Source organism: Eptesicus fuscus, chromosome 10 (genome assembly GCF_027574615.1).
Source record: "Eptesicus fuscus isolate TK198812 chromosome 10, DD_ASM_mEF_20220401, whole genome shotgun sequence".
Taxonomy (NCBI): domain Eukaryota; kingdom Metazoa; phylum Chordata; class Mammalia; order Chiroptera; family Vespertilionidae; genus Eptesicus; species Eptesicus fuscus.
The window spans coordinates 62272457-62297587 of record NC_072482.1 but is presented as its reverse complement, the minus strand read 5'-3'; the positions used below and the strand labels follow the sequence as shown (position 1 = coordinate 62297587).

Here is a 25131-nt window from a genome sequence, read left to right as displayed (position 1 = left end):
GAGAAAAGCGCCTTCATTTGTATTCTGCCGCTCACAGGGCCCGGCCTCCACCGCATTTCAAGAGAGAGGGACGCTTTGTGTGTCTACTGGGCCACAGCCGAGCTGCCTGGCCAGGTTAACCTCGGGGCTAGGGATCAGACTGCAGGGAGAGGGAGATGGAGAGTACAGACCTTCCTTTCCCTGGGAGAAAGGACTCAAAATGAAAAAAAGGGATTTCAACTCACCCTTGCCTACCCGGCTCTCCTTTAAGCTTAAAACTGTTGTGGGGGAGGGGCGGGCTCATTTCTTCCACTCCCACAGTGGGGCGGCGCCCTGACTGCCCAGGGACACAGATGGGACTGGGGTAAGCCCCGTCACTGAGGAGAGCCTCTCGTCTGAATACCTTTCCTCTTTATCTGCCCTGGGCAGTCCTCCATGTACCCCGAGGGGACGCCTTCTCCTTTGTACTGTCTTGAGCAGAGCAATTTGGTGGTGGTTTCTGAGTGGTCAAGAGCAAGTCGTTGGTCTCTGCACCCCACATTTCCTAGTAATCAGCAAGAAGGAAGCAGATGGTCACCCTCTGTGATTTTAAAGTGTGTAAATAGGAACTGCAGACTGCCATCAAACATCAAAAATGTCACTTGGCTTCCTTGTCTTGCTTGGCTGCGAAAGGAACTCCTGCCTTTGCGTCGTCTGGATAACCAGGGCCGGCAGCGCATAGGAAAACTGGCCCCATTTTGAAGCCTCTGTCTCTTCCTGCCAAAGGAGGGTGCACCGCAGCATCACACCCGGCTCCCCGGGAGTGGGGAGGGGCCGTTGGAAAAAGCCACCCAAAGTGGCTATTGTCTGTGTAGCCTCTCTCCCTGACTCCCAACCAAACCCTCCATCTGACACCAGCTGTTCCCAGGCAGTGCCCTCCACCTCAGTGCTCATCCTTGCTGCCTGGCACACTTGCCACATGAATGCAGATTGGCCCGGGCCGACTGCCCCTCCAGGATGGCTGGATTCTTGGAATAATTTCTGTGTTGAGCTCCATCCATTTACTACTTGGGTCTGAGTTCTCACCCCTGTGAGCAGCAGCCGAGGGAGCCCTGCACACAGCCGCCCTCGTCCTGGCTGAAGGTCCACAACGCTGGGGTTGCCCCACTGGAGCTGTGAATCAGAACATCTCTTCTTCGGATTCAGCTCCACCCGACTGGATCCGTGCTAGCGAATCCATCTTTATCTGTGTACTGTGTTCAGGCCTTGCCTCTCACCCTTAGTTCTTGTCTTCCTTGGCCCAACCTGTCCCTCCTCTATCCCACCTGTGGGATAGCACTCCTCCCTATTCCCATCTCCTTTCTTCTCAGACACCCCGCTCACCAGTGTGCGTTTCAGATGAAATATCATCTCACTCCATTGTACCATTTACTTGTCATTTAGCTTTATCTTTAAAACAGGATGCTAAAACCTTATGATCGTAGAGTAGAAGTTTCAGCAGAATGTGGCACCAGGAATAACTGGAAAACACACACTTGTATTACTCCGGACACATTTAGGAAATGTGAAAGTCATTCCTTTGGCTGGTGTGAAAGTTCTGAGCTTTGCCCTGCCAGGTTTTATTGGGTTTGAAATCATTGTTTTGTTTGCGTAACCACAAAGTTCCCTATTTGATTTCACCTCTTTCCCAGGATATCCTGTCCTCATCCTGCCACTTCCCCGTGTAATCAGCTTCCTGTTATTAGCATAGTTTGTGATTTCTTTTCCCTTATTCCCATGGTCCCTTTAAAGTTGAAGTACTGCACATTATTTCATATTGAATATAATGACTTGCAGTCTGTGGCCCCTTAATTAAAGGGGGCTCTGGGTGGGTCTTTGGCTCGGAGAACCAGTGTCTGTTATTGACCCTGATGCCTTTCCTCCTTGAAAATGCTGCGAAGGCAGCCCTTGTGTTCTCTGCAGGAAGGATTTGCTGCTTCTGCCTTCCCCACCTTGGCCCGGCTCTTAGCCAGAGGGGATATTTTCTGAAACAGGGCTATGAAATCGGCCTGGTTAACCAGGACAAAAAAATAGGCTTGATAGCCCAGCTCTCCAGCAAGAGCCTGTATTGTGAGCTGGGCCCCACCCAGGGCTGTCTTGGCCCCGCCCTGAGCCTCCTTCCCCCCCCCCCCCCCCCCCCCCCCCCCCCCCCCCCCCGGAGAACTAGGGTCATGCTGTAGCATTTCCATGTGGCCACCTCAACCCAGGGCTCCGTGCAGTTCCTCGTCCTCCTCTCTCCTGAGCCTCTTCTTCCTAAAGCCAGCACCACATTAGCTCTCTGTTGGGTTTGCCGGTGAGCTTGGTCTCCCCGGCTGCCTGGCAAGTCCTAGGGTAGGAGGTGACCTACGCTTGGGGTCCCTCCCACTGCGTTGAGGCCTAATGACAGTAAGTTCTCAGTGATTGATTGTGAGTGTTTGGGGTTTCCTTCATCCTCTTTCCCTCTCTTGAAGTTTGGAGAGCCTTTGCACTACTACCCAGAGAAAATAATATCTGGCATTTATTTAGCTATTACGAGGTGCCAGGTCTGTGCTGAGCCCCTCAAGTTATTTATAATTCTGACCACAACCTTATGAGGGTATCGGCATCCCTGATTTACAAGTAAGAAGACTGAGACTGAGGGAGGTTTTAAATGGTCACCCAGAAAATCTGGCGTGCCAACCAGATCTGCTGGACCCTGGAGCTCCTTTCCTAAATGAGTCCCCTAGACCTCCCACAACGACCCCTCAGCCCTGCTCAGCCCACAGAAGGGCCTCTTTGCATGGTCACTGAAGGGCATTCGCTAGGGAGCCCTGTTCTCTGGCCGATTTACACACACTTGGTGTGGGAACTAGACTTGGGAGCAAAAGTCTCTGCCATCCTCCTTCGCGCTTTTGAAATGCCACTGCCATCATCTTAATGTATGAAGATGCGTCAAGTACAGCAAGTAACCGGTCAAGGGAGAACCGTTTCTGTTAGAGGCAGGAGAAAGCAGATAGCCTGGCCGTTGGGGAGAGAGGACCTTCATTAACCGGAACGGAGGGCCTGGGGGCTGGGATGTGCTGGTCATCCTGTTTTCACCTTAAAAATGAGAGCATTCAGTCAGACTGTCCTAGAGTGCGATTACTAGTTTGTTACACTGCTGTACTGTCACTCTTCTTTGCTCAGTTTGATTCAATCTGTATAAAGGGAGAAAATTTCTTTGGCCATCAGAGTGTTAGGTACATTGCTAGGTTGACCCTTTAGCCAATTAGAACATTTATTGAGCAGTTGTGGTCTAACCAGCCTCAAGCAAAGTACTATGGAGAAACTTAAGTGTAAAGCATGGTCTCCAACCTAAAGGCCTTCCATTCTGTTTGAAGAGATAAAAATAACACATGTAGTGCTAGTAGGAAGACATGTTGGAGACATAGGAATGGCAGCATAGTGTGTCATGTTTAAGTGCTTGGGCTCTGGAGCCAGACTCATTTGGTTCAAAACCCCATTCCACCATTCCTACCTGTCCTTCGGCATATCATTTTGTCTCTGTGTTCAGTTTTCTTATTTCTAGAACAGGACTGTTATCAATATCAACCTCCTATATGTAAAGCACTTAGCATGATACCTGACAATAAGCATTCAATACATGTTTAGCTATTGTGGAAGTTACTAAGGTCAAGCATTCGACTGTTGTTTATAGTGTTGGCCCCAAGCGCATGAGAGAGGCCAATGAAAGCATGGTAATCACAGATGACTTCATGAAGGAGCCTTGAGCTGAATAGGCTTTAGTTAAGCAGGTGAAAGGAGAGAAGGCATTTAGAACAAGGTAATGTGTAAGAAGCAAGTATGATTATGCCAAGTGCAGGTACAGGTTATGGGGGAGCAAACTAAACTAGAGTAACAGTGTTTGGGGTAGCAAGAACCAAAGTTGAATGGGTATGTGGGTCCATGAAAACCAGGTGGGGGATTTTGATTTTATGCACTAGGGAGCTCACTATATGCTTGGGGCAGGGGCATTACGAAGCTGAGGTTTAAAGCCATTCAGCTGACCCTGAACAACATGAGGGTTAAGGATGCCCACCTCCCACACCATTGAAAACCCATGTATAATTATAGTCAACGCTCCAAAACGCAGATTCCCAACTGTGGAGCTGACCCTTGAGCAACCCGGGTTTGAATTGGTGGATCAATTGAAAAACCCGCGTAGAGGTGGACCTGTGCCATCATCTGTGGTTGGATGGACAGTGAGCTGGAGGCAGGGCACCACGGAAGGAGGGCTTTATGATGGATGAGGACCCCAACCAAGTTTTGGCAGAGAGCTTAACAAGAAAGGGCAAATTTGAGAGAAGTCTCAAAGAGGGAACCAGTAGACACTGGTGCTGGATCAGAGCAGAGGTTCAAGGACAGGGAGAAGTCCCAGCCCACTTTAGGTTTTCAGCTTGGAGCCTGGCAGAATGGGGATCTAACCCCAGAAGAAAGTAAGAAAGGGACTTCATTTGCATCCTAAAAAATTAAAGTGAGAATAAGTTTTATAAGTTAGTCATTTAGTAGCATCCTTTACCCAATAAAAGAATCTCCTTTATAACAAAATGTCTTATTCATAGTAAAATGATTTGGTGAAAAGTCGATTTAGGTTCATAGTTGCCACTTTTGAGACTTTGTCACTTAGACATTTGCAGATCAAAAAAGAAGACTTCAGCCCTAACTGGTTTGGCTCAGTGGATAGAGCGTCGGCCTGTGGACTGAAAGGTCCCAGGTTCGATTCTGGTCAAGGGCATGTACCTTGGTTGCGGGCACATCCCCAGTAGCGGGTGTGCAGGAGGCAGCTGATCGATGTTTCTCTCTCATCGGTTTTTCTAACACTCTATCCCTCTCCCTTCCTCTCAGTAAAAAAATTAATAAAAAAATTTTAAAAAAAAAAGAAGAAGAAGACTTCAGATGATAAACAATGTGTGTGGCGTATCCAGCCCCATTCACATAGAGATGATGGGCAGGGTTAGTCACAAGAGAGGGTGTTCCTCAGGGGAACAAGCAATGAGAGAGAGAGAGGAGTCTGCAACACTGAGGTCCCTGGACACTTGTAATTAGAGTGGGAGAAGGAAGAAGAGCCGACAGCGGAACAAAGAAAATGCTCGCAAAGAAAGGAAGCACATCAGGAAGGACGTTTCTCATAGAAATGTCTGAGCTTCACACAGGCCTGCAGAAGGCTTTTTACTCCTTTGTCCCTGAGATTATTAGTGTTATTCAAATGTGAAAGTGGGAGAAAATAGCATAAATATGTCTAGAGCCAGCACGAGTTAGACAAACACGATGACAGAAGTGACAATAGAAGTATAATCTACCCAGTTGCTAATTGCTAACAGACACCCATGGGCCCTGAAATGTCACGATGCTTTTGGAGAGTTTTGAAAAGTCAAAATGCTTTTCACATTCTGTCTCCTCACAAATCGTTCTCAAGGTAATAATGTTATGTTCCATGTTTAGGAGACAAGGCGAAAGGATGAGGTGGGATGTCATCACACTTCTGCTCACACGCCCCAGTGGCTTCCCATCACACATAGGGTGGCATCCCAAGGTTTTACTGTGGCCAAAAAGCCCACAAAATCTGTCCTTGTAGCTCATTCTGTTATTCACTATGGCTCTTGTCTCTGTCTGACATACATAATGGCCGCTCGTTTATTTTATCTCCTTCCCAAGCAAAGCTGCAGGCTCCGTGAGAGCCGGAGGTTGGGTTCGCCCAGCACTGAGTACAGGGCCAAGCATGTGGGGAAACTCCAGAAATACTGATGGTGGGAAGAGAGAGAACAAAACCGGCCCAGTTGGGGGGAGGGAGGGTTTGTTGTTGTTGTTTTGTGGGAAAACGTTGATAGAGTACAGCCACAACCCTCTCCTTTCTCTTGCTGAAAACATAGATGATTATTAACCTTATTTAAATGGGAGAGACCATGGCCCCGTGGGTTGACCGATCGATGTCCAGTCACCTGCTTTCACCCTAGTCTATTAAGAAAAGGATTTCCTGCTTTCTTTTGCTGGGAGCACTCCCAAGGCCTCTGGCCACCTCATCTTTCCACTGATACAACCACCTCACCTCCCGGCTGCACACTTCACAGAGCAGTCGGGGGCTCCCTCCTCCTCAGACAGTCTCACTCGGACCCAAAGAGGATCTAAACACTTCATTTGGCACCAAAAACACAGGGTTTTCCAGGAGTTTTTCAGCGTCAGTAGTGTGCGACAGATGCTTTTTCTACTGTACTTGGCAATTGTTAGCCTCTTAAAAGGGCTCCCAGCTGGTCGCCGAGGACAAGGAGAGGAGGCCTCACCAGAGAGCAGGAAATTGGTAATGAGCCCTAGAAGGAGCTGGGGTTCAGCTGTTCACTCAGCACCTCTTCATCTAGCTGCTCCTGGGCACTGGGCGCCGGGCGCCGGGCTTGTCCTGGGGCGATGCTGGCCATCCAGAAAGACCCGCTCCTGCTCTCAAGGACGGTAGCTGTCGAGAGTCACCGTTCAGGCAGCTCCAGGTTCCCCACTGTCCAAAAATGAAGCCATGTGTAAGCCTAAGTGGCGTAAAGCAAAGAAGCAGTCACCTCGGGACACATCTTGCTAACGGATGCACAAAATCGATGGAGATGAAGCACAGGTGCTCACAGACGCAGCTCGGAGCTCAGGCGGCGTGACGCTGAGATGCTGAGTGGAGTTCCCTGGCCAGGAGCTTGTCGGGCCGCTCCTGCCGCTCTGGGTGTGCGCTGCTTCCAAAACGCTCGCGGCAAAACAAACAGGATCGCTATTTTTGCTTTCCGCCTTTTTTTGTGAAAGTGAAAACCCTCCTCGGATTTCTTTTGGTTAGGGAAAACAGGTACTAGTGTTGGTCTCCCATAACAGCAGAGTGTCTTAACTCAACGTTTAAGGTGGGGATACCTGCAACACATTGCTTGCACTTGAATAGTAACAGCTACAAAGAATAAGACACTCTGGCAGCAAAAAGCTAAGGAACCTTTCCCCGTCCTGGTGCTCAGGCAAAGATTCCCTGTGCAAGGAACCAGGAGGAGCAGGGGTTAGCCACAGGGTGGGAGTGGGGTGAGGACTTTAGACAAAGAGAACGGCCCATCCCATGGCCCTGCAGTGGGTAAGAGCAGTCGGAGGTCATAGAGGTTGGAGTGGGGCAGGAGAGCAAAGGAGGGCAGGCCCAGGATCATAGAGGAGGCGGAGAGTGGGGAGGAGAGACCAGGTGGGCCCAGTTGGAAGGCCACTGCAGGAGTCCAGGCAGGTGACAGTGAGTGAGCGAGGATGAGCGTGAGGGCAGTGACGTGGACTCCATGTGGAGAATGACAAAGCAGCAGGGGCAAAGGTGCCTCAGTGAAGATGTATTGAGCTCCTCCTCTAGGCGGGCTCTGTGCGGCTGCCTGCGTGCACTTCGAAGGACAGATAGACACAGCATCCAGGCCAGGAGGATGTCCGCATGTTGCTCCCATCAGCCAGGCAGTTTACAGGGTGGCACCCTCTGAAAAAGAAGCAGAATTGTGGGCAAGATAAATTTTGGATGTTGTATTTGAGAGGCGCTTCAGAGACATCGAAGAGGTCGGGAACGTGGGAGGGAGGTCCCATCTGGTGTCATTGGAATTAGAAGAGCCATTGAAGCCAAGAGAGTGAGTAGGACCCATGTTGTTCCATGAAGCCTATGGCCACTCATTTCACATCTCAACAGACGTTAGAGAAACAGAATTGAAGTTAGAGAAACTATGTGAAACCCTGGTGTGTTTATCACTACAGGAAAGGATTCAGACTTAGGCTCACCAGTCCTCGGTACTATTCCAGGGAGGTAAGCAACTAAAGGACAAAGATGGTCTACTTTTCTGGTGAGTCCAGATGTGGGCCCAGTGACCGCAATTCGTTTACCGTAGGAGGCAGTGAAACGTAGCAACTGCCAAGTCCACATATAAATGCTTATGTATCACACATGGCCTTGTCTTTTGGCTTAAAAGAAGCCTGAACTGTTACAGTAATTCAGGAAAAATAAAAACTAGAGTGATAGTAATTCCTTTATTCTTTTAGTTCATCATACCTGCTTAATTTGCTACATTCCCTTCCATAAAGTGAATAGGAGAGGAAATTGTGTTGGCATCTGAATCCCGCCCCCTAACAGGAGAATTTCAAAAACAGTGAATCAATACCAAGTTCACGGTAGTGTAGGTCTCCTGATGCTGTCTCCTCTTTTTCCACAATCCATACCACTTAGAAGACAACTTTGATCCTGACGTTATGCCTGCCGCAATATCTGGGAGGAAATCTGAGGGGGCAGGCCTTTACTTTCAGGAGAAAAGCATTGTGTGCACCCAGGAGTCCTTCCTCCCCAGTGCCTGAGCTTCCCTAACTTCACCCGAGGGGAGAACCCACCGCACCCTCAGGAGGGCCACCCGTGGGCTCACATAGGTGCTCACTGGCAGTCTTAGGGACGTCGTTCTGATAGACTGGGGTTTGCAATGTGCAGCCTGCATGGCCGTTTACAAAGACCCCTGCCCCAGAGGCCAGGTGAACTCTCCCCTGTTTGGAGCTACATCTGTGTCCTCAGGAGAGGGGGGAACACGATGAGGGGAAACCGAGGTAATGAGATGAATAAAAAAGTGAGCATAGACTCGGTATTTTGCTGAGACATTCATTAATGATTAGCAGCTTATAGCGGCTTTAATTTATTCATCTTTATCTTCCTTGAAAAGGAAAATATAAGCTATATTTAAAGAACCTCCTTTTGTCAATTGCACGTGCTATTTTAAGAAGGGAAAGAAATAGGAGAAATTGAACAAAGACATCCTTCATTTTTCTCCCCTCCAAAATGTATTAGATATAAATACATTAGGTAGAAAGAAAACTAGTACAAAATAAATTTAAGTGAGCTCTTGCTATTAAGTCAAAATACCTATCTAGAAATGATTTCCTATCAGAGAGTCTTTACAGCCTTTGTTTTAGCTTATTTTTTGAAATCTTATGTATTATAATTCTTGTTGTAGATATTATAATGAGAAACTAAAGCAGACTAGCACAGCTGGCTGATATATTGAAATCTGGGATATTTTTTAAATCTGAAATTATGAAATCTTCTCCCAGAAAATCCAGAATGCCTATAATCAAATTTTGAATAGTGTACTTTCAGCAACACATACCATCTCCAATGTCAGTGATTCCAAGAAGGGAAAAAAGGCTCCTTGGCTCGTTTCATTTACAGGATTTGTGTCTGCACGGTGGAGAAGAATGTTCTACTTGCTTCAGAGATGGGCATAGATTTCCAAGAGATGGTTTAAATAGGAATGAATTTTAATACACCTTTAATTCTCTGAAATGAAGTTTGGTCCAGGGCAAAGTCTGCTCTCCACACTGAAGGAAACCTATCCCATTAACCCCAGTAGCTCAGAGTCCAAAGCTGTGTGATCAGAATGCTCAAGGGTAGGAAGGATGGGAGAATCCTTTGAAAGAAACTTTTAAAACTAAGTGGCTGTTCAGAGAATACCAAGCCTCGTGTGGAATCATGCAGCCCTTAAGGACAGAGATAAATAATTATGCTTGAGAAACAGTTAAGCACAAATAGTACAGTGCATGGAAGAAAAAAAAGTGTTCATGTGAGATGCCACATAATGAAATAGTCGGATTTTTTAAAATTTCATTTCACACTGATATAGAAGAGATGGGAAGGAAAATTATATTGCCAGAAAATTCCAGTTAGATTTGCTAAAGATGTTATCATATACTGTATTTAAAACAAAAAAATCTAATTGCTATAATTTATCATACCTCTGGTTATTAAAACCATATTAATTTAAAGGTTTTAATCACTTGCCACTTTTGCACATTGTGACTTTTTATGGAGGATACTATGAAAATGTCTGTTAACCTTTGTGTGATTTTTTTAGGAGCTCCTAAGTAAAGTTAACATGCTTTAAACATATAATTGTGTTTATACCAAATAAAACTCCTCGTGTTTTCCTTTTAGTTTGTTCAATGAAATATATGGAGCCGTTTGATCCTTGCTGAGCCCGTGTGTGAGAGCACAGGCTGCGGGTCCGTGTCACTCCTGTACACACGGGGAGTGGTGGAGAGCAGGGTGGACCCACCCTTCTTTTGGATTAGAGAGAGGATTCTTTCCACGATTGGAGAAGTTTAAAAGGAAACGTCCTACTGGCTTAGGCGTGAAATTTGCTCCTTGGTCTTGAGAAATCAGAGACTCATAAGACAGTCATGGAGGCAAGGCTCTCTTTAAAAAGACAAACATTAGAGAGTAGCCTCTCTGGCAGGCAGGGGAGAGGTAGGGAGGTCAGCAAGGGCTCTCACAGCCAGGAAGAAAAAACTGTCCCAGAGTTAAAGCTGGCCGCTCTCCAGGAATGGGTCGAGGGAGGGAGGCAGCCGGAGGTAAATCATTTCTCTGCTGTAGTGTGAGAGGCCTTAGGGAGGTGGAGCCCATAACACAGGGGCTGCAGCAAATCCTCTCCCCGCTGGGAGAAGCATGGTGGTTTGATTTGGTTTTTACGCACCAGGTGAGAACCGTGGTCTTCTATACGAAAGGATTCCTGAGAGTAGCATTATGATTTAATGCTATGTGTAGTTATTAAAAACTAGTAGCCCTGTGCTCGCTTCGGCGGCACAAATACTAGAATTGGAACGATACAGAGAAGATTAGCATGGCCCCTGTGCAAGGATGATGCGCAAGTTCGTGAAGCGTTCCATATTTAAAAAAATAATAATAAAATACTAGTAGCCCTGCCCTAACCAGTTTGGCTCAGTGGATAGAGCATCGGCCTGAGGACTAAAGGGTCCCAGGTTCGATTCCGGTCTAGGGCATGTACCTTGGTTACAGGCACATTCCCAGTAGGGAGTGTGCAGGAGGCAGCTGATCGATGTTTCTCTCTTATCAATGTTTCTAACTCTCTATCCCTCTCCCTTCCTCTCTGTAAAAAAATCAATAAAATATATATTTTTTAAAATACTAGTAGCCCTGTGCATGAATCCATGCGCCAGTAGCTCTCTGCTGCCCTCCTGTAGCTCTCCGCCCGCTGCCCCATCCTCCTGTAGCTCCCCTGTCCCCCTCCCCCCTCCTCATAGCTTGCTGCCCTGCCCTGTCCTGTAGCTTTTCGCTGCCCGCTTGTAGTTTGCAGGCCCACCCTTCTGCAGATCCATGATCTGGTCGTTACATGGTTGGTCGTTACGCCTCAAGGCCTAATGGATAATTAGCATATTCCTCTCTTATTATATAGGATAACATTATTCCAAAGCAGTGTGTGTGTGTGTGTGTGTGTGTGTGTAAAATTGGTTTCCTAATTCACAAGTTAGATTCATCTCCAGACGAAACCTATGGCATTCAGTGTAGCCATAGGTTCAAGTTCTAGAAGCCAGAGCTTAAAGGTGCTTTGAAGTGCAACCCTTTGATGGGAAAATTAAAATTAAACTGGCTTTGGTCACAGAGCCAGGACCAGACCCCACAGCTTTTCAGTCCCGGTTCATTCCTGCTTTCACCTCCTGTCCGTCCTCTCTGTGAACCTGCTCCTGGGAAAGCGCTTTCCAAGTGCTTTTCCCCCCGGCCCATACTCGGTGTGATGCTGTTGGTTTGAATAACCAGGTGCTCTTTCTGCAGGTGCAAAGTTCCCCATTAAGTGGACGGCCCCCGAAGCAGCCCTGTACGGGAGGTTCACAATCAAGTCCGACGTGTGGTCGTTTGGAATCTTACTCACAGAGCTGGTCACCAAAGGAAGAGTGCCCTACCCAGGTAAGCGCAGGACCCAGCAGAAATGGGCCTCTGATTGGATGTTCTTTCAACAGCATTTGGGGAAACCTCACCCAGTTTGCCTTCTAAGCCCCATCCTCAGCTTCCTGCTGAGCATGAGTGTGAATAGCATGGGCAGGTATTTGGCCGGAGAGGAGCAGAACTGGGAGCCACTGTGGTATGTAGACAAGCAGCCGCCATGAATTGGGTGCCAGGATTAATGTATTGGCAGCTGGAACGAGCGCTTCGGTCCTCCCCAATTTGAGGCATCTCTCCTCTCTCAGTAGGAGTGTGTCTGTGTCTCCCAGAGCAGAAACGTCACTGGCAGAGCCTCTGCTCCAATGGAGTTTGCAGACTCTCTGGGAAAGAGAGGAGAAGGCCCCCACTGCGTTTTGATTGCCCTGTAGCACTGACCCGTGGAGCCACGCCGGCAGGAAGATGCCAGGACCCGTTCTCTCAGCAGGCCCGGCTCCAGATGGCCAGAGAGAGCAGAGGCACATGCGAAACGCAATTGGAGGCCACTCACTGCCCATTTTAAAACAGTCAAAATATGCAGAAGCCAGTATAACGTAAAGCAATTGGAGAGTCTGTGGCCCTGGAATTTTTCTGGGGATCAGATTCACGGTCTCCAAAGAAAGCCCAGGTTCAGGTTATTCACGCTTAAATTCATTAATTTAGACAGATGGTGACTTACAGGACACTCATGCCATTTCACCTCCACGCTTTAGTGGTTCTAGTGCAGGGACAATCTGCTTTCTGAAATGTTAAGGACGTATTTTTTTTTAGTTACTGCCAAGTGAAGAAAGAACACAGCTCCCCTCATGCCCTGCCTTTAAAAAAAAAAAAAAAAAGGCAGTGATGAAAACGATAGTGGAGATTAACGAGGAATGGAGGTCTCTTGTCATCGTGTCTTTGCAGTCAGAGAAGCCAGTGGGCGCAGATTAATTTGTAATCCCTTTGTTCATTTCTTAGGATTGTTTCTGGTCATCTTCAAAATGCGGAGGGGGAAAGAGGTTCTCTTTCTGGGTTGGTGTGGCCTCGAGACTCCTGGGAGAGCCAGGCTGGCACAGAGTCAAAATTGACAAATGCCCCGCCCCTGCGCTGGGCGGTTAGAGTCGCGGGTGGAAGGCGGTTTTACTGCTGCCCCAGCGGCGGCCGCCCCTGTGTGCACCAGTGGGAGGAGCCCCCAGCGGAAGAAGAAAGGGCTGCCCTGGAGGGGCCTGGAGCGCAGCAGGGGCGCCTTTAGTAGTTGCTGGAGGGGGTAGATGTGCAGGTCTCGGGATTGTGCAGATGTGAAGGCCCCTCTTTTTTCATTGTCTGGGTTTTGCACTCATTTCTCCCTGAGCCCCCAGGTTTATAATCACCCGTGTTAAATGCGGTTGGGGGGAAAGGTTAATATTGCTTTGCATTTCTTTGAAGCTTTTCCTTCCAGTAATATGAGCTGCTTTTTGTTTCTCTGGTCGCGCAGAAGCCCAGACAAAGGGGTGGGGGCGGGGCCTGGCGAAGGAAGGCAGGTGTGTGCGTGGGAGGGCGAGTGGTGATCAAGATTGGTTTTAGCATACTGAAGATGGCCTGTTTTACGCATAGACTGGGATTCCTTCATTCAGCAGAGCGCCAGAAAATGTGAACTGTGCAGGGCATTTGCAATGCCTGGGAAATAAGTACAAATAAGAACTCGTCTTCTCAGCAAACTGAACAGTGGAGTGGGGCACTGTTTTAGGTGCTGCAGATAAAGCAGTGAGCAAAGAGCTAAATGTTGTGCCTGCACCCACAGAGCTTCTAGTCACATGGATAAAATATGTGCATCCAATCCAGGAAGAAATCTTTCCTTTTCGTTACTTACTTGTTAATAGAGGAAATCATCGCAAGGGACGGGTTACTTGACTTTACCCACTGTGGCCCCAAATCTTCATTCTGATAGTGGGGTCTGGGACGCCTGATGCAGGGATCTACACACCACAGGTACTGAAAGGGGCCTTCACTCCGCATCCTGTGAGGATGGCCGAGCAGCGTGAAATGAGAACTAAGCCCACTCTGTTACGAACAGCTACATAGGATGAGCAGCTGCTGATAGCAAGGGGCTTTGACAGCTGCCCTGACTCTGCAAGGGTGGCAGGGAGAGGGGGCTGTGTCTGGGAGGCTTCACATGAAGAAGGCAAATAGGGCTCCCTCCTCCAGTCGAGTCGAAGAAGGAGAAGCGTCCCAGACAAGGGTGGGCATGTGGAGGGGCACAGAGGCCTGGGCGGAGGCGCCAGTTCAGGAGCTGCTGGAGATGAGTCTGGGAAGGGGCTGAAGGCCAAGAGCTGGAAGGGCTGACTAAGCCCCGGGGAGGGGAGGGACATACGCCGCCCCTCTCCCTCAGAAAGCCACAGAAACTTGTTCCGAGGCCTGGTCCTCGCCGTGGGTGCTTCCTGTTTTTGTTTTATAACATGGCTCTAATCAGATTTAATTGGACTCTGAACCTCACAGTAGACTCTTCTTGAGGGAGAGGCCTTTACGGAAGGATTCCAATTATAGGATTATTACCTTAATGAAGGAGAGCGGTTCTTAAGGAACAGACAGTTTCATTAGCTTCATCCAGATGTCACTGTGGGGGGAAGGCCCTTCCTCTCCGAGTTGCGTGTGTTGGGGTGGCCGAGTCAGCCAGTGTGTGCTGCTGCCCGGCGTTCTCTGCTGCACCGCCTCCTCCTGCCTGTGGGTGGTACCCAGCCAGACTCCCAGTCCCCGTCCACCATGATTCCATTCTGAGGTCTCCGCGTAGTACCTGCTCAGCTGGCTAGAGTGCGTTTTCAAGTCATTCTTTCTTCAAGAAAGGTTGGTGGAGGTACATTTTTTGAGTCCTTTCATACCTGAGAATGGCCTTGTGTTACCTTCACACAGAGAGGGGTAATTGGCTGTTAGGTGAGGATGGAGGTCAAGGGAGGGGCTGTGGCTTATAAATGGGTTTTTAATGCTTTCCGGGCATCTTTGCCCAGCATGAAACAAGGTCCAAAGTAAGAATCAGAGAAGGAACTTAGAATGGAGTATGTGAGGTGTGACCACATGAAGGGCAGAAGGTATGAGGAGACAGTAAAACATTGGATTGCTTGGTTAGTTAGCAAGTTTTGTAAAAGGAGTAGATTCAAAGGAAGGGGAGAAGGACAAGCTCAAATTGATTGAGAGCCTTAAAGCCAAAAAATAAAAAATAACTGAAATGTGACACTGAGAGGAACAGGGAGGAGCCACATCAGACAGGAAGGTTGCTTGCAAGATTTGTGACAAAAACCAGCTCCGTTTTACAAATTTCCTAGTAGTAGCCTGACCTGAATACATTCTCAGCGCAGCAGTCCAGCTTGCTTTTCCACAAGCCCAGGTTCAGAACCATGTTTTGCACCAAGATTAGAGCTGATTTTGTACTGATGGATTGTTGTATATGAGAAATGAAAATGCAAAAAGCAGTTTTCTGGTGTTGATGCATAAAATCAGCATTATGCATTTTACCCTGCATTTCACCTTCAGGTATTTGCTCATTCCCTCCACTGCCACTGCCACTGCCACTGCCCCACGTCAAGCTGACGTCCCCTCATGCAGTGACCTCTTCATGGAACTTCCTGCTTCCAGTCTCCCCCACCTCCTCCACCACCACCACCGTCTGTCATTGTCACCAACAGTTACCATCCTAGAAAACACAGACCCCGTTATCCTCCTCTCCTAGTTATAAACGTCCATGGCTTCCCTTTACCTTCCACATAAACCGGAAGCCTTAGTTTTGCACCAGGCGTACAGCAATGAGCCAATGGACAAAAACTCCTGCTCTCATGAACTTTTATTCTTCCTGGAAGAGACAAAGAAACAAAGATAAATAAGCAAAATGCATTCAGTAGTGGCTAGTGGTAACAGGTAGGGAGAAAATTAACCAGGGAAGGGGGTGGAGGTTATCAGGAAAGGGTGGCAAGGAGGGTCTCACGGGAAGGTACTGAGTAAAGACCGGAGGAAGCAAGGTGCCAGCCAGGTGGAGATCTGGGGAGAAGCCCTCCTTCCGAGGGGACTGGGCACAGGCCCCGAAGAGCTGCAGGGTGGCCAGTGTGGCGGCAGCAGAGGGAGCGGGAAGTCTGAAGGCCTCGGGGCACATCAGATAGGGCTTCCTGGGTCATTTTCAGGACTTTTGCTTTTATTCTTAGTGATATGGGGAGGCACTGAGGGAGGATGATGAGGTCTGACTTACGATTTTCTCCTGCCACACCTCCACCCTTCACACCAAGAGGTCACTCTTGAATATGAAGTTCCTCTTCTCAGCTTCCCCGTCTGCCTCAGACTCTTCCAAGCCCAACCCAAAAACATCGCCTCCTTCGTGTAGCCTTCTCCATGTGCAGATCGAATGGGTTGTCCCTCTGCTTGCTTCTCTGTTGAAGCCCCTACGTGTGTGTACTTCCCAGTACCTCTGAACAACCGGGGGCGGGGGGGCCTGCTTTTATGTGTTCCCAATGCCCAGCACAGTGTCTGTCCCGTGTGGACTGAAAAAATGTGAGTGGGTGGATGGATGAATGTGTGGGTGGGTGGGTGGGTAGATGGATGGATGGGTGGGTGGGTGGGTGGATAAATGGATGGATGGATGCTACAGGGAATAAAAAAGATCATGTCTATGAGGTTTTTTAAACAAGATTTTTTAATTCGGCCAATCTCAACTCTGTTCCATCATCCTACACATAAATACAGCATGTATTTTCTCAGGCATGAGATAGACTCCGTCCTCAAAGTTGTGTGGGGAGATTGACCCTGTAGTGAGCTCATACACTGTGTTCCAGCACCATTCCAGGCAGGCTGGCCCTGCCATCCAGAACCCTGGCTCTCAACCCAACAGCTGCCTGTGCATTTGGCAGGATCTGGCGAAGCTGAAACATTCCTTCGAACACATCACATTTATCAAGCATTTGAAGCACTTGCAAATCTTTTAGCGAGTGGCAGCTGCCTGACTGTGAAAGGTTTGAGTCACTTGATGGTGACTTAAAGAATCAATGAAACGGTAGCACCTTCCTTAAAGAATCCGAAGTCCTACCCTGAGCTCCCTCAGCCCCACCCATGCTCCAGAGCCCTGAGCTGTGCTCAGCAGCCCAGCCTTGTGGCCGGCACTCCTGCTCCTGCTGTGCCCAGCATGCCTGTAGGAGCAGCTTTTTCTTGAGGTAGGAGGAGGTTAGGACTCACCAGCCAGGAGAATGGGAAGCAGGATAGAACCTCGGATCTTAGCCAAGACTGTTGTGTCCCTTGCCTTCTCTGCCCATCACAGCCCCCAGGGTCCCTCAGAGAGGACATCCAGCTCACCTGGTCCCTCAGAGAGGACATCCTACCAATGCCCAGGAGCCATGTGGCCGCCTCCCCCAATGAGGTTCCTCGGGCCTGTGTGCTGGTGAGGGTGGGGGGAAGAAGACTGCAGGTGAGGAGGCAGCAGCAAAGAAGGGCTTTCCACTCTGTCCTGTGCTCTGTCCTTGCTGCTCCCCACTCCAGCCCTGCATTTGCCTGGCATTCCTCCTGGCACCTCATGATCTCCCTCGCTTCTCCTCTGGACAGGAGTTCTTTATGATGCTGTGTTGTCTACCTTACACAACCCTTGTGCATTATGGCACCTGTCCTTTCTGTACTTATCAGTACAGTGGGTTTAATAAGAATAACTGTCCTGAGGTTACCTGGTGAGGCAGGGAAAGAGAACAAAGCTTGTCGGCATTGTGCCTTCTCAGGGTGACTCTTGACTGCCATCTGTATTCTTTGATCAGCATCTGTCTGCCCAAAATGTGTACTTTGGTCCAACACCAAAACCTAACCTGGCACCTGCTTGTTACCCCGTACGACAACCAGAGCCTGCAGTGATGTGACAGCAGGTGCTCGTGCTGAGCAAGCCACACAGCCTTAGTCCTGCTTCCTCCTCCCGGCCCCACACGGCAGGCTCAACAGTCAGCAGACAGAGCGCCTTCCACAGGGCCGATGGTGACTTAAAGAAGCAAGGGAAATTGATGGTGACTTAAAGAAGCAAGGGAAATCAATGAAACGAAGCCAGGGAGCCTCTGACGGAAGCCTGTGCACAGGAGACCATCTCCCCGAGTGGGAAGCTCAGTTTTCAGGTGTAACCTGGGTGTCTGATAGCCTGAACTTCGTTCCCGTTGTCGCCGTGCTCAGGTATTTACATGGCACAGAGGGCCAGGCTCTTGCAGCCCACAGTCACATCCAAGTGCAAACATGAACAGGTAACACTTCAGGGTCCCAGGCTGCGGAGACGGCCCCTCCAAGACCCATATTAGGAAGCTGCACAGAAAGGGAACGTGTAAAGCAAAGCACTCCCTTTCATATGAGATATTTTTTCCAAACAGCTGAAGGCACAGTGAACGGTGAGGTGTTTTGTTGACAAATGGAGAAACGGAGGCCAGGGAGGTCAAGTCACCTAGTGAAAGACACTGAGATGCAGTTGGAAGTAGCGCAGTGGCCCTGAGGGGTTTTCTTCCCTAAAGAATCTAAAAGGAAAAGGAGGAGGCACTACGGGTTCGTATGTAGCTCAAAGAGGAGGAATAGGGAAGTTTAAAGGGGCCAAAGGGAAGAAGGGAAAGAAACCCACACCCGTGGGAACAGACACTGCTGGCAACCAGAGCGCAGTAAGGGTTGGAAAGTGAGAGCTGGAAACAACATGATTCGGAGACCAAGAGGAAGCCAGGACGAGGATTTAGAAGGGATAATGGAATCATAATGGCGGCGTGGGCACAGTCCACTTGGCTGGAGAGTCGGCTGCCGTGTTGTGGGCAGCCCAACGGGATGTGATGCCATCAGACCACGTTTGACGGCCTAACATCCATGGTGACAGGAGGCCGCAGGGAGGATCTGGGGAAGAGGGACCGGGAAGCAGGCCCGGCACAGTCGGCCCACTTGCCTGGCTGGCTCCCGCGCGCAGCGGGAGGCCAGGTGCCGCAGTGGGGGCCCAGGCGGGCAGCGCTGGGGGGAAGGGGCAGGGTGTCCGTGCTTGCTGGCAGCCAGGCCCTCGCCCCTTCTCTGATGGACGTGGAGGGTGGGAACCTGGACACACTTGGTGAATAAGGCACCTGCCGTGGTCAGACACCAGGGGCTGGCGGAGACCGCCCTCCTGCCGAGAAGTGGTCTCTGTCACAGCTCCCACTAGGAAACCGGGAAACCCCAGCTACTGATGAGTGTGTCCCAAAAATGTGCCCATACACCGTGTTTTAACGTTTCTATCTGTTCTATTTCTGGCATTCTTCCCACTGAAAAAGGCAAAAAAAGAAAATCACTCCCAAGCACCCTCCTCCCTCATTGTCCGCTTGTCGCTTAGAAAGTTCAATGAAAGGGTGCTTTTCTCCTGGGTCCCCACGTCCCTCCGTCTCTGGCCGCCCGGCACTCGAGCTCCTGCATATTCCTTCCCAGGCCCTGCCCTTCACTCCAGGCACAAGCCAAGCCAATATCTTGGGAAAAGTGGCTAAAAGAGGAAAAATAACAGTTTTCTTTGTAACAAAAATATGAAACCATCTAAAACAGAAAAATGAAATACGCTCATCTTAGAGTAGTATGCAGAGTAAAATCCATTTTGACTAAAAAAGAAATTCTTGAAATAAGTATGATTTTTCGAAGTTTCATAGCTGTATTCTCCTACTGTGTTTTAACTGTGACACAGTCCACTCAAACTGGCTATTGCTTGTACAGCAGCAACTAGCCTAAGGCCTCTGAGCGGGCAGCCCTTGGTTGTGCAGTTGCTGCTGCAAAGGCCTGCGGTGGAGGCGCCAGGGCCGCAGGTCAGCTGTGTGGGTGCTGCCTGGCGGATGGCTGGAAGTGAGCCAGCCCCATTCAGATCGCCGTTGTCAGCCAAGTCCACTGTCTTAGCCCCACTTCCCTGGCAACGCTGTCATTAGTGGGTTTCTGTTTGGCCCAGTGCATGGATTGGTCACGTCTGCTCTCCATGCTTGGAGAGGCCTGTGGAGAGAAGGCACGAGAAGAGGAAGGAGAGCGGTGAGGAGGGAGAAGGAGTGTGCCCCGGAGCTGGCAGTGTGGGGCCAGCAGCGTCCCCCGGGTTACTGCTCCCCCCTGGCCACGTGCCCAGGGAGCAGGCAGCCTCAGGAGGTGCTCCCTGCAGAGGGTCAAGTTGCTGCGTGTGCTGTGTCCCAGGCTCGGACTGAGCACTGGAAAAATAGGCCTGACCCAAGTGATCAATTAAACTTTCTGTTGGTGGAGATTAAATTTAGAGTTTTTTAAAAATACATGAAATCTTTCTATTTCAGTAGTGTTATTTTTAATGAAATGAAACATTTACTGACATAAGCTCCGCAGAGCAATTGAATGACCAATTAAACTCAGTGGTGCCGTGCAAGATGGTCTCAGTGCCAGAATAGCTCTAGAAGGCGTGGGGTGCGGAGGGGTGGAACTACCTCCAGAAGGGCCTGTCAGGCCTCGGGGTTCACCTTCTGCTTGTCTTTCCTCCAGTTCCTCCCGGCTCCTGGCAAGGGTGGGGACAGGGCGACTTCTGCAGGTTCAGGCCCTGTGGCTTCTGAGATACTGTGAAACCAAGGACTGTGCTGACAGACAGGGAAACGCTTTGGAGAGTGCCAGTCCAGATGTGCCATTACGCTCTCTTCCTAGCCTTTCCCGGCTGCTGTCACTCCTGCCAGGACTAACCAGCAAAAACCCTTGGGACCGGATGTGCTTCCAGATGAGACTTTTTTTTTTAAGCCCATACAGTGCGCAACCATACATTATAGAACACCCTAGGACGGTGGTCGGCAAACTCATTAGTCAACAGAGCCAAATATCAACAGTACAACGATTGAAATTTCTTTTGAGAGCCACATTTTTTAAACTTAAACTTCTAACGCCACTTCTTCAAAATAGACTCGCCCAGGCCGTGGTATTTTGTGGAAGAGCCACACTCAAGGGGCCAAAGAGCCGCATGTGGCTCGAGAGCCGCAGTTTGCCGACCACGGCCCTAGGAGAGTCCAGGCAGCACTCTATTCCAAACATCCTTCCTTCTGCAGCAATACCTGTGAATACAGAAAAGCACTAAATAGCCTCCTGTCGGGCCAGGTTTTATGCCCCAATGAGGTCAGTGCAGATCAATTTTGCTGCCAAGTGAGTTAGTTCCCAGAGCTTTGGGTTTCCAGAGCCGGCTGGGTTTGTGGGCTGTGGGTAAGGCAATGCTGGCCCTGCACCGGCTGCCCCAGGGCACAGGGCAGGGCAGGACCTTCTCCCGCAGCTCCAGGCCATCCCCTTGCTCCAGTTGCCCGCCCCATCTGAGTTTTCCAAGTGAGTTCCAGCAATTGGAGCCAATTACGCTAATTAGCCACCAGCGGAAGGGGCCATCTATGAAGTCTGGCAGGATGTGGGGACAGGGACCCAGACTCATTCACAGAACCTCTCTCACTCAAGTAAGGGTCACCCCGAAATGTGAGGGAGGTTATGTTACAATAATTGAAGTGAAGGCCTACTTCAGTACAGTGGAAAGAACATGTGGATTTTATCACCTCAAGAAATTGGAGTGGCAGAATAAGAAAGCACCGAAAAGCGTTGGACAAGCATGTGACTGACAGGGCTGTGGTTGGCAGCCACAGGAGCCAGGATAAACCAGCTCCAACAGTAACAACAAAACAAAGAGAACTGGCAACAGATCCCGAAGTCTGGGTGTCGCCTCCGCGGGGAGGCAGGGCTGTGCACGGAGCCAGCTCCTCTGGACAGGCTCAGGGCCCCGCTGAGGGTTCAGCCCCCCAGAATTAAGGGAGCTGCTGCATGCACACGCTCGGTCCTGATGGCTGTGCCCCTGAGAGACAGGGAAGAAATCTAGGTTTCTGTATGGCTTAAAATTCGGTTCTTGCTTTTGTCAACTATCGGGGTCAGAGGTTGGGGAGGAGTCCAGATTACAGGCTCAGGGCCAAGGAGCAGCCAAAACATACAAGGGCTTGGCAGGCGATGGCAGAACGTGATACGGAACAAAAGGGAAGGAAAACGAGAGAACGGTGCCTGTTGGTGATGGGAACGGGGTCGGGGCATTCGCCTCACCCCAAGTGTGCTATTTCCTGTTCTGTCAAGAAGGCCACCGTGCAGGGGGCCGCTTTCCCCAGAGAGCGAGCAGTCTCTCCGATGCCTCCTGCGAGAGCTGGGCAGCCTGGTGTTCCCCGAGGCAGCAACCCAGAGGGTCAGCGAGGTCTCAAATGATAGATGGCCTGTCCGAAGTAATCGGGGAAACACTGGCCCTGGAGACATCCTGTCTCCTCATCAGCGTCACCAAACCCCAGGGTCACGGGGTCAGACAGTGCCCCGCGTGGCATGATGGCAGATCTCGGACAATAGGGCACCAGTGCTTTCCCAGGCAGGAGGAAAGCTAATTTGTGAACTTGGTAAATGGAGCTTGTAGATGCTGTACCCAAGAAACCGTGTGTTTTCATTCCGTGGGCTTTTTCTTTTTGTCTGCTTCATCCATAGTTCTCTGTCATCTTGATTGGAATGTAGTTTTACATACAATAGGACTCAACAATTTTAAGAATACAGTTAGTTTGACAAACATAAGCAGTCACACCACCATATAGGGCAAATGCTGCCCGGGGACCAAATACAGCTCCACCCTGTTTTTGTTTTGTAGGTTTTTAAAGAGTTAAATATATATACATGCAACCTGCAAAGCCTGATTTACTCTCTGGCCTTCACAGGGCTAGTTTGCTGAGCCCTGATGGAGAGCATTTCCATCACCCCTCAGCACACCCGGGCCCTCTGCAGGCGCTGCCTGCCCCTCCTCCTGGCCATCACTGATCTGCTTTCTATCACTGCAGGTTTGCCTTTTCTAGAATTTCATAGAAATGAGGTCATACGGTATGTTACCTTTTGTGTCTGGCTTCTTTCACTTAAAACACTTTTGAGGTTCATCATCTGGGTTTTTGTGTGTACCGGTCGTGCGTTCCTTTTTTATTTCTGAGCGGTGTGCTGTCCCGTTAAAGGCAGGGTCCCACCCTGCGTGAGTGGGGACCTCGGCACGGTTTCACGTGCAGGCTTAAAATAGAAGAAGGGGGGGGCAGGGCTGGGGGCCGCAGGTGCCCGCTCTCACCGCCCCTGTCTTTGCAGGCATGAACAACCGGGAGGTGCTGGAGCAGGTGGAGCGCGGCTACAGGATGCCCTGCCCGCAGGACTGCCCCATCTCTCTGCACGAGCTCATGATCCACTGCTGGAAAAAGGACCCCGAAGAACGGCCCACTTTCGAGTACTTACAGGGCTTCCTGGAAGACTACTTCACGGCCACAGAGCCCCAGTATCAGCCGGGCGAAAACCTGTGAGATAGGGGTCAGCAGAGGCCTGTCCCAGAGGCTCCGCCCCTCCCCATTAGCTTTCCATCCGTAGCCAGCTGCTGGGGCAGCCAGAACCGTCCAGGATCAGATTGCATGTGACTCTGAAGCTGACGAACTTCCATGGCCCTCATTAATGACACGTGTCCCCAAATCCGAACCTCCTCTGTGAAGCATACAAGACAGACCTTGTTATTTCTCAGACTTTGGAAAATGCATTGTATCGATGTCACGTAAAAGGCCAAACCTCTGTTCAGTGTAAATAGTTACTCCAGTGCCAACAATCCCAGTGCTTTCCTTTTTTAAAAATGCAAATCCTATGTGATTTTAACTGTCTTCACCTGATTCAACTAAAAAAAAAAGTATTATTTTCCAAAAGTGGCCTCTTTGTCTAAAACAATAAAATTTTTTTTCATGTTTTAACAAAAACCAATCAGGACAGGTGTTTGTTTTTTTTCTTTTTTACAAATATGAATACATATAATATATTTGTCCCTGTACATACACCATGTGGGTGCTAACGTGGAGACCATGGCCAGCCTGGACCACAGCTTCAGGACACAGAGTGAGGATTTTACTGCGGAATCAGTAGAAAAGCACTGATGTTATTTTGAAAAACCAGTGGCCTCATTTTTGGCTTTTTCAAAGCATGAATTTTTTTTTTTTTTAATTTGGATTGCACTTTTTTGATTCATGACTGTACCTATAGGTGGCTGTTAAGTTGACTCTTTTCAGCAGCCCCCGAGCTGAATTCACAAGGCCTGTTTCCAGTATTTGCTTCGACTTACTGCGATTTGTTCTTGAAACTTAAAAGTGGGCACATTTAAGCCAACCAACGGCCAAACTACCAAGGGAACTGGAAGATGGATACCACACAAACTCCTTGTATAAAAATATGAATGCTGAAATGTTTCAAACTTTTTTTATTTAATAAATCTTGTAACCACATTTAAATGGTCTAAAACCCATAGCATTGTAGTCATGGCAACCTGCTAAACTTTCTCATGCAACTAAAACTCCCAGGAAGGTGAGGGTGGGGGCTGTGCACTTCCCATTGTAAACTAAGTGTTTCAATGTCCTGTACTGCTAATGAAATGACTTTCTGTGTGTCCGACAGTTCTCCGGTGGAATAACTATGCACTACTTGACATTTCATGGGGATGCACACAAAAAAGTATTACATTTTTAGTTGCTGTTTGTACCAACCTTGAATTACATGTTTAACAACAACAAATCAAAAAAGCCGATTTCTATTGAGTTTTTAATACTGAGTAGCAACTCTGAAGTCTTAATTCCTTTTTTGTTATGATTTATTTGTGAGTTTACATTTTTAAATTGTTTAACTTTCTTAATTTAGTAATTAAAAAGAGAGCATTTTACATTTGAATTTTTTTTTGTTCATTTGTTTAAACATGGAAGGGACTCTGGCGGTGACATATCTGTTCCACGCCAGGTGGTGAGGAGCCACCTGGGGAATGTAACCATTGTGCAGTGATTTCCAAACGACAGAAACATTCGAGACACCTGGAGTGGTTTTTTTTTCTTTTCTTCCCCAGAAAAGCTAGGCTATTGTCTAGCTAATTCAAAGGAACGTTAAAGCATGACTAGGCATACCTTAACATTTTAATTTATCAGACATTTTCTCTAACTGGAGTTTTCTGTGTCCCACATGTAGGGGAAAGAGACAATTACAAGGAGAATGAAGCAATTACAAGGAGAATCTTCCTTGTCGTGGAGTCAGTATATGTATTTCCCAGTGTCCCTCCACTTCTGTAATGAAGTTGCTAAGCAGGGACATAGGCTGGCGTGCCTGGCGGGGCAGTGGGCATTCAGGCTAGCTGTCCAGGCCTGGCTTTGCACGCGCTCAGCTGTGTGACCTTGGACAGCAACCTGGCCTCTCTCACTTCCGGGTCCTGTCTATGGAAATGAGGGGCTGGCTGAGACTTGCTGTAGTTTCCTGCAAGGTCTGAGACCCTGTGCTTTCAGACCACTGGCATGATGTGGAATCACACAAGGAGGCCCGTTTTCTGCTGGAATAACCTTTGTGTTTAGAAAGGGTTTCCAACATTTTTTTCTAAGTGACACAAAGGGATTTTCTGTTGAATCAAGTCTTTATGGGTATTGTTTTGGTATTAATACAGTTACTATCAC

At 48.9% G+C, this 25131-nt stretch overlaps 1 protein-coding gene and 1 non-coding gene across 6 annotated transcripts in view; both read left to right on the top strand.

The window, feature by feature from the left end:
* The window catches only part of FYN (FYN proto-oncogene, Src family tyrosine kinase), a 206135-nt gene extending 181768 nt beyond the window's left edge, over positions 1-24367 (top strand). For all 5 annotated transcript variants that reach the window (XM_008159381.3, XM_028140293.2, XM_008159451.3 and 2 more), the window contains 2 exons: positions 11567-11698; positions 22763-24367. In XM_008159381.3, coding sequence (XP_008157603.1) covers positions 11567-11698; positions 22763-22971 — 341 coding nt within the window. In that variant the 3' untranslated portion in view covers positions 22972-24367. The remainder of the gene's footprint in view (positions 1-11566; positions 11699-22762) is intronic.
* LOC114231233 (U6 spliceosomal RNA) lies at positions 10562-10668 on the top strand. Its single transcript, XR_003617199.2, has one exon. It is a non-coding gene; the product is annotated as a U6 spliceosomal RNA (small nuclear RNA).
* Positions 24368-25131: the final 764 nt, after the last annotated feature.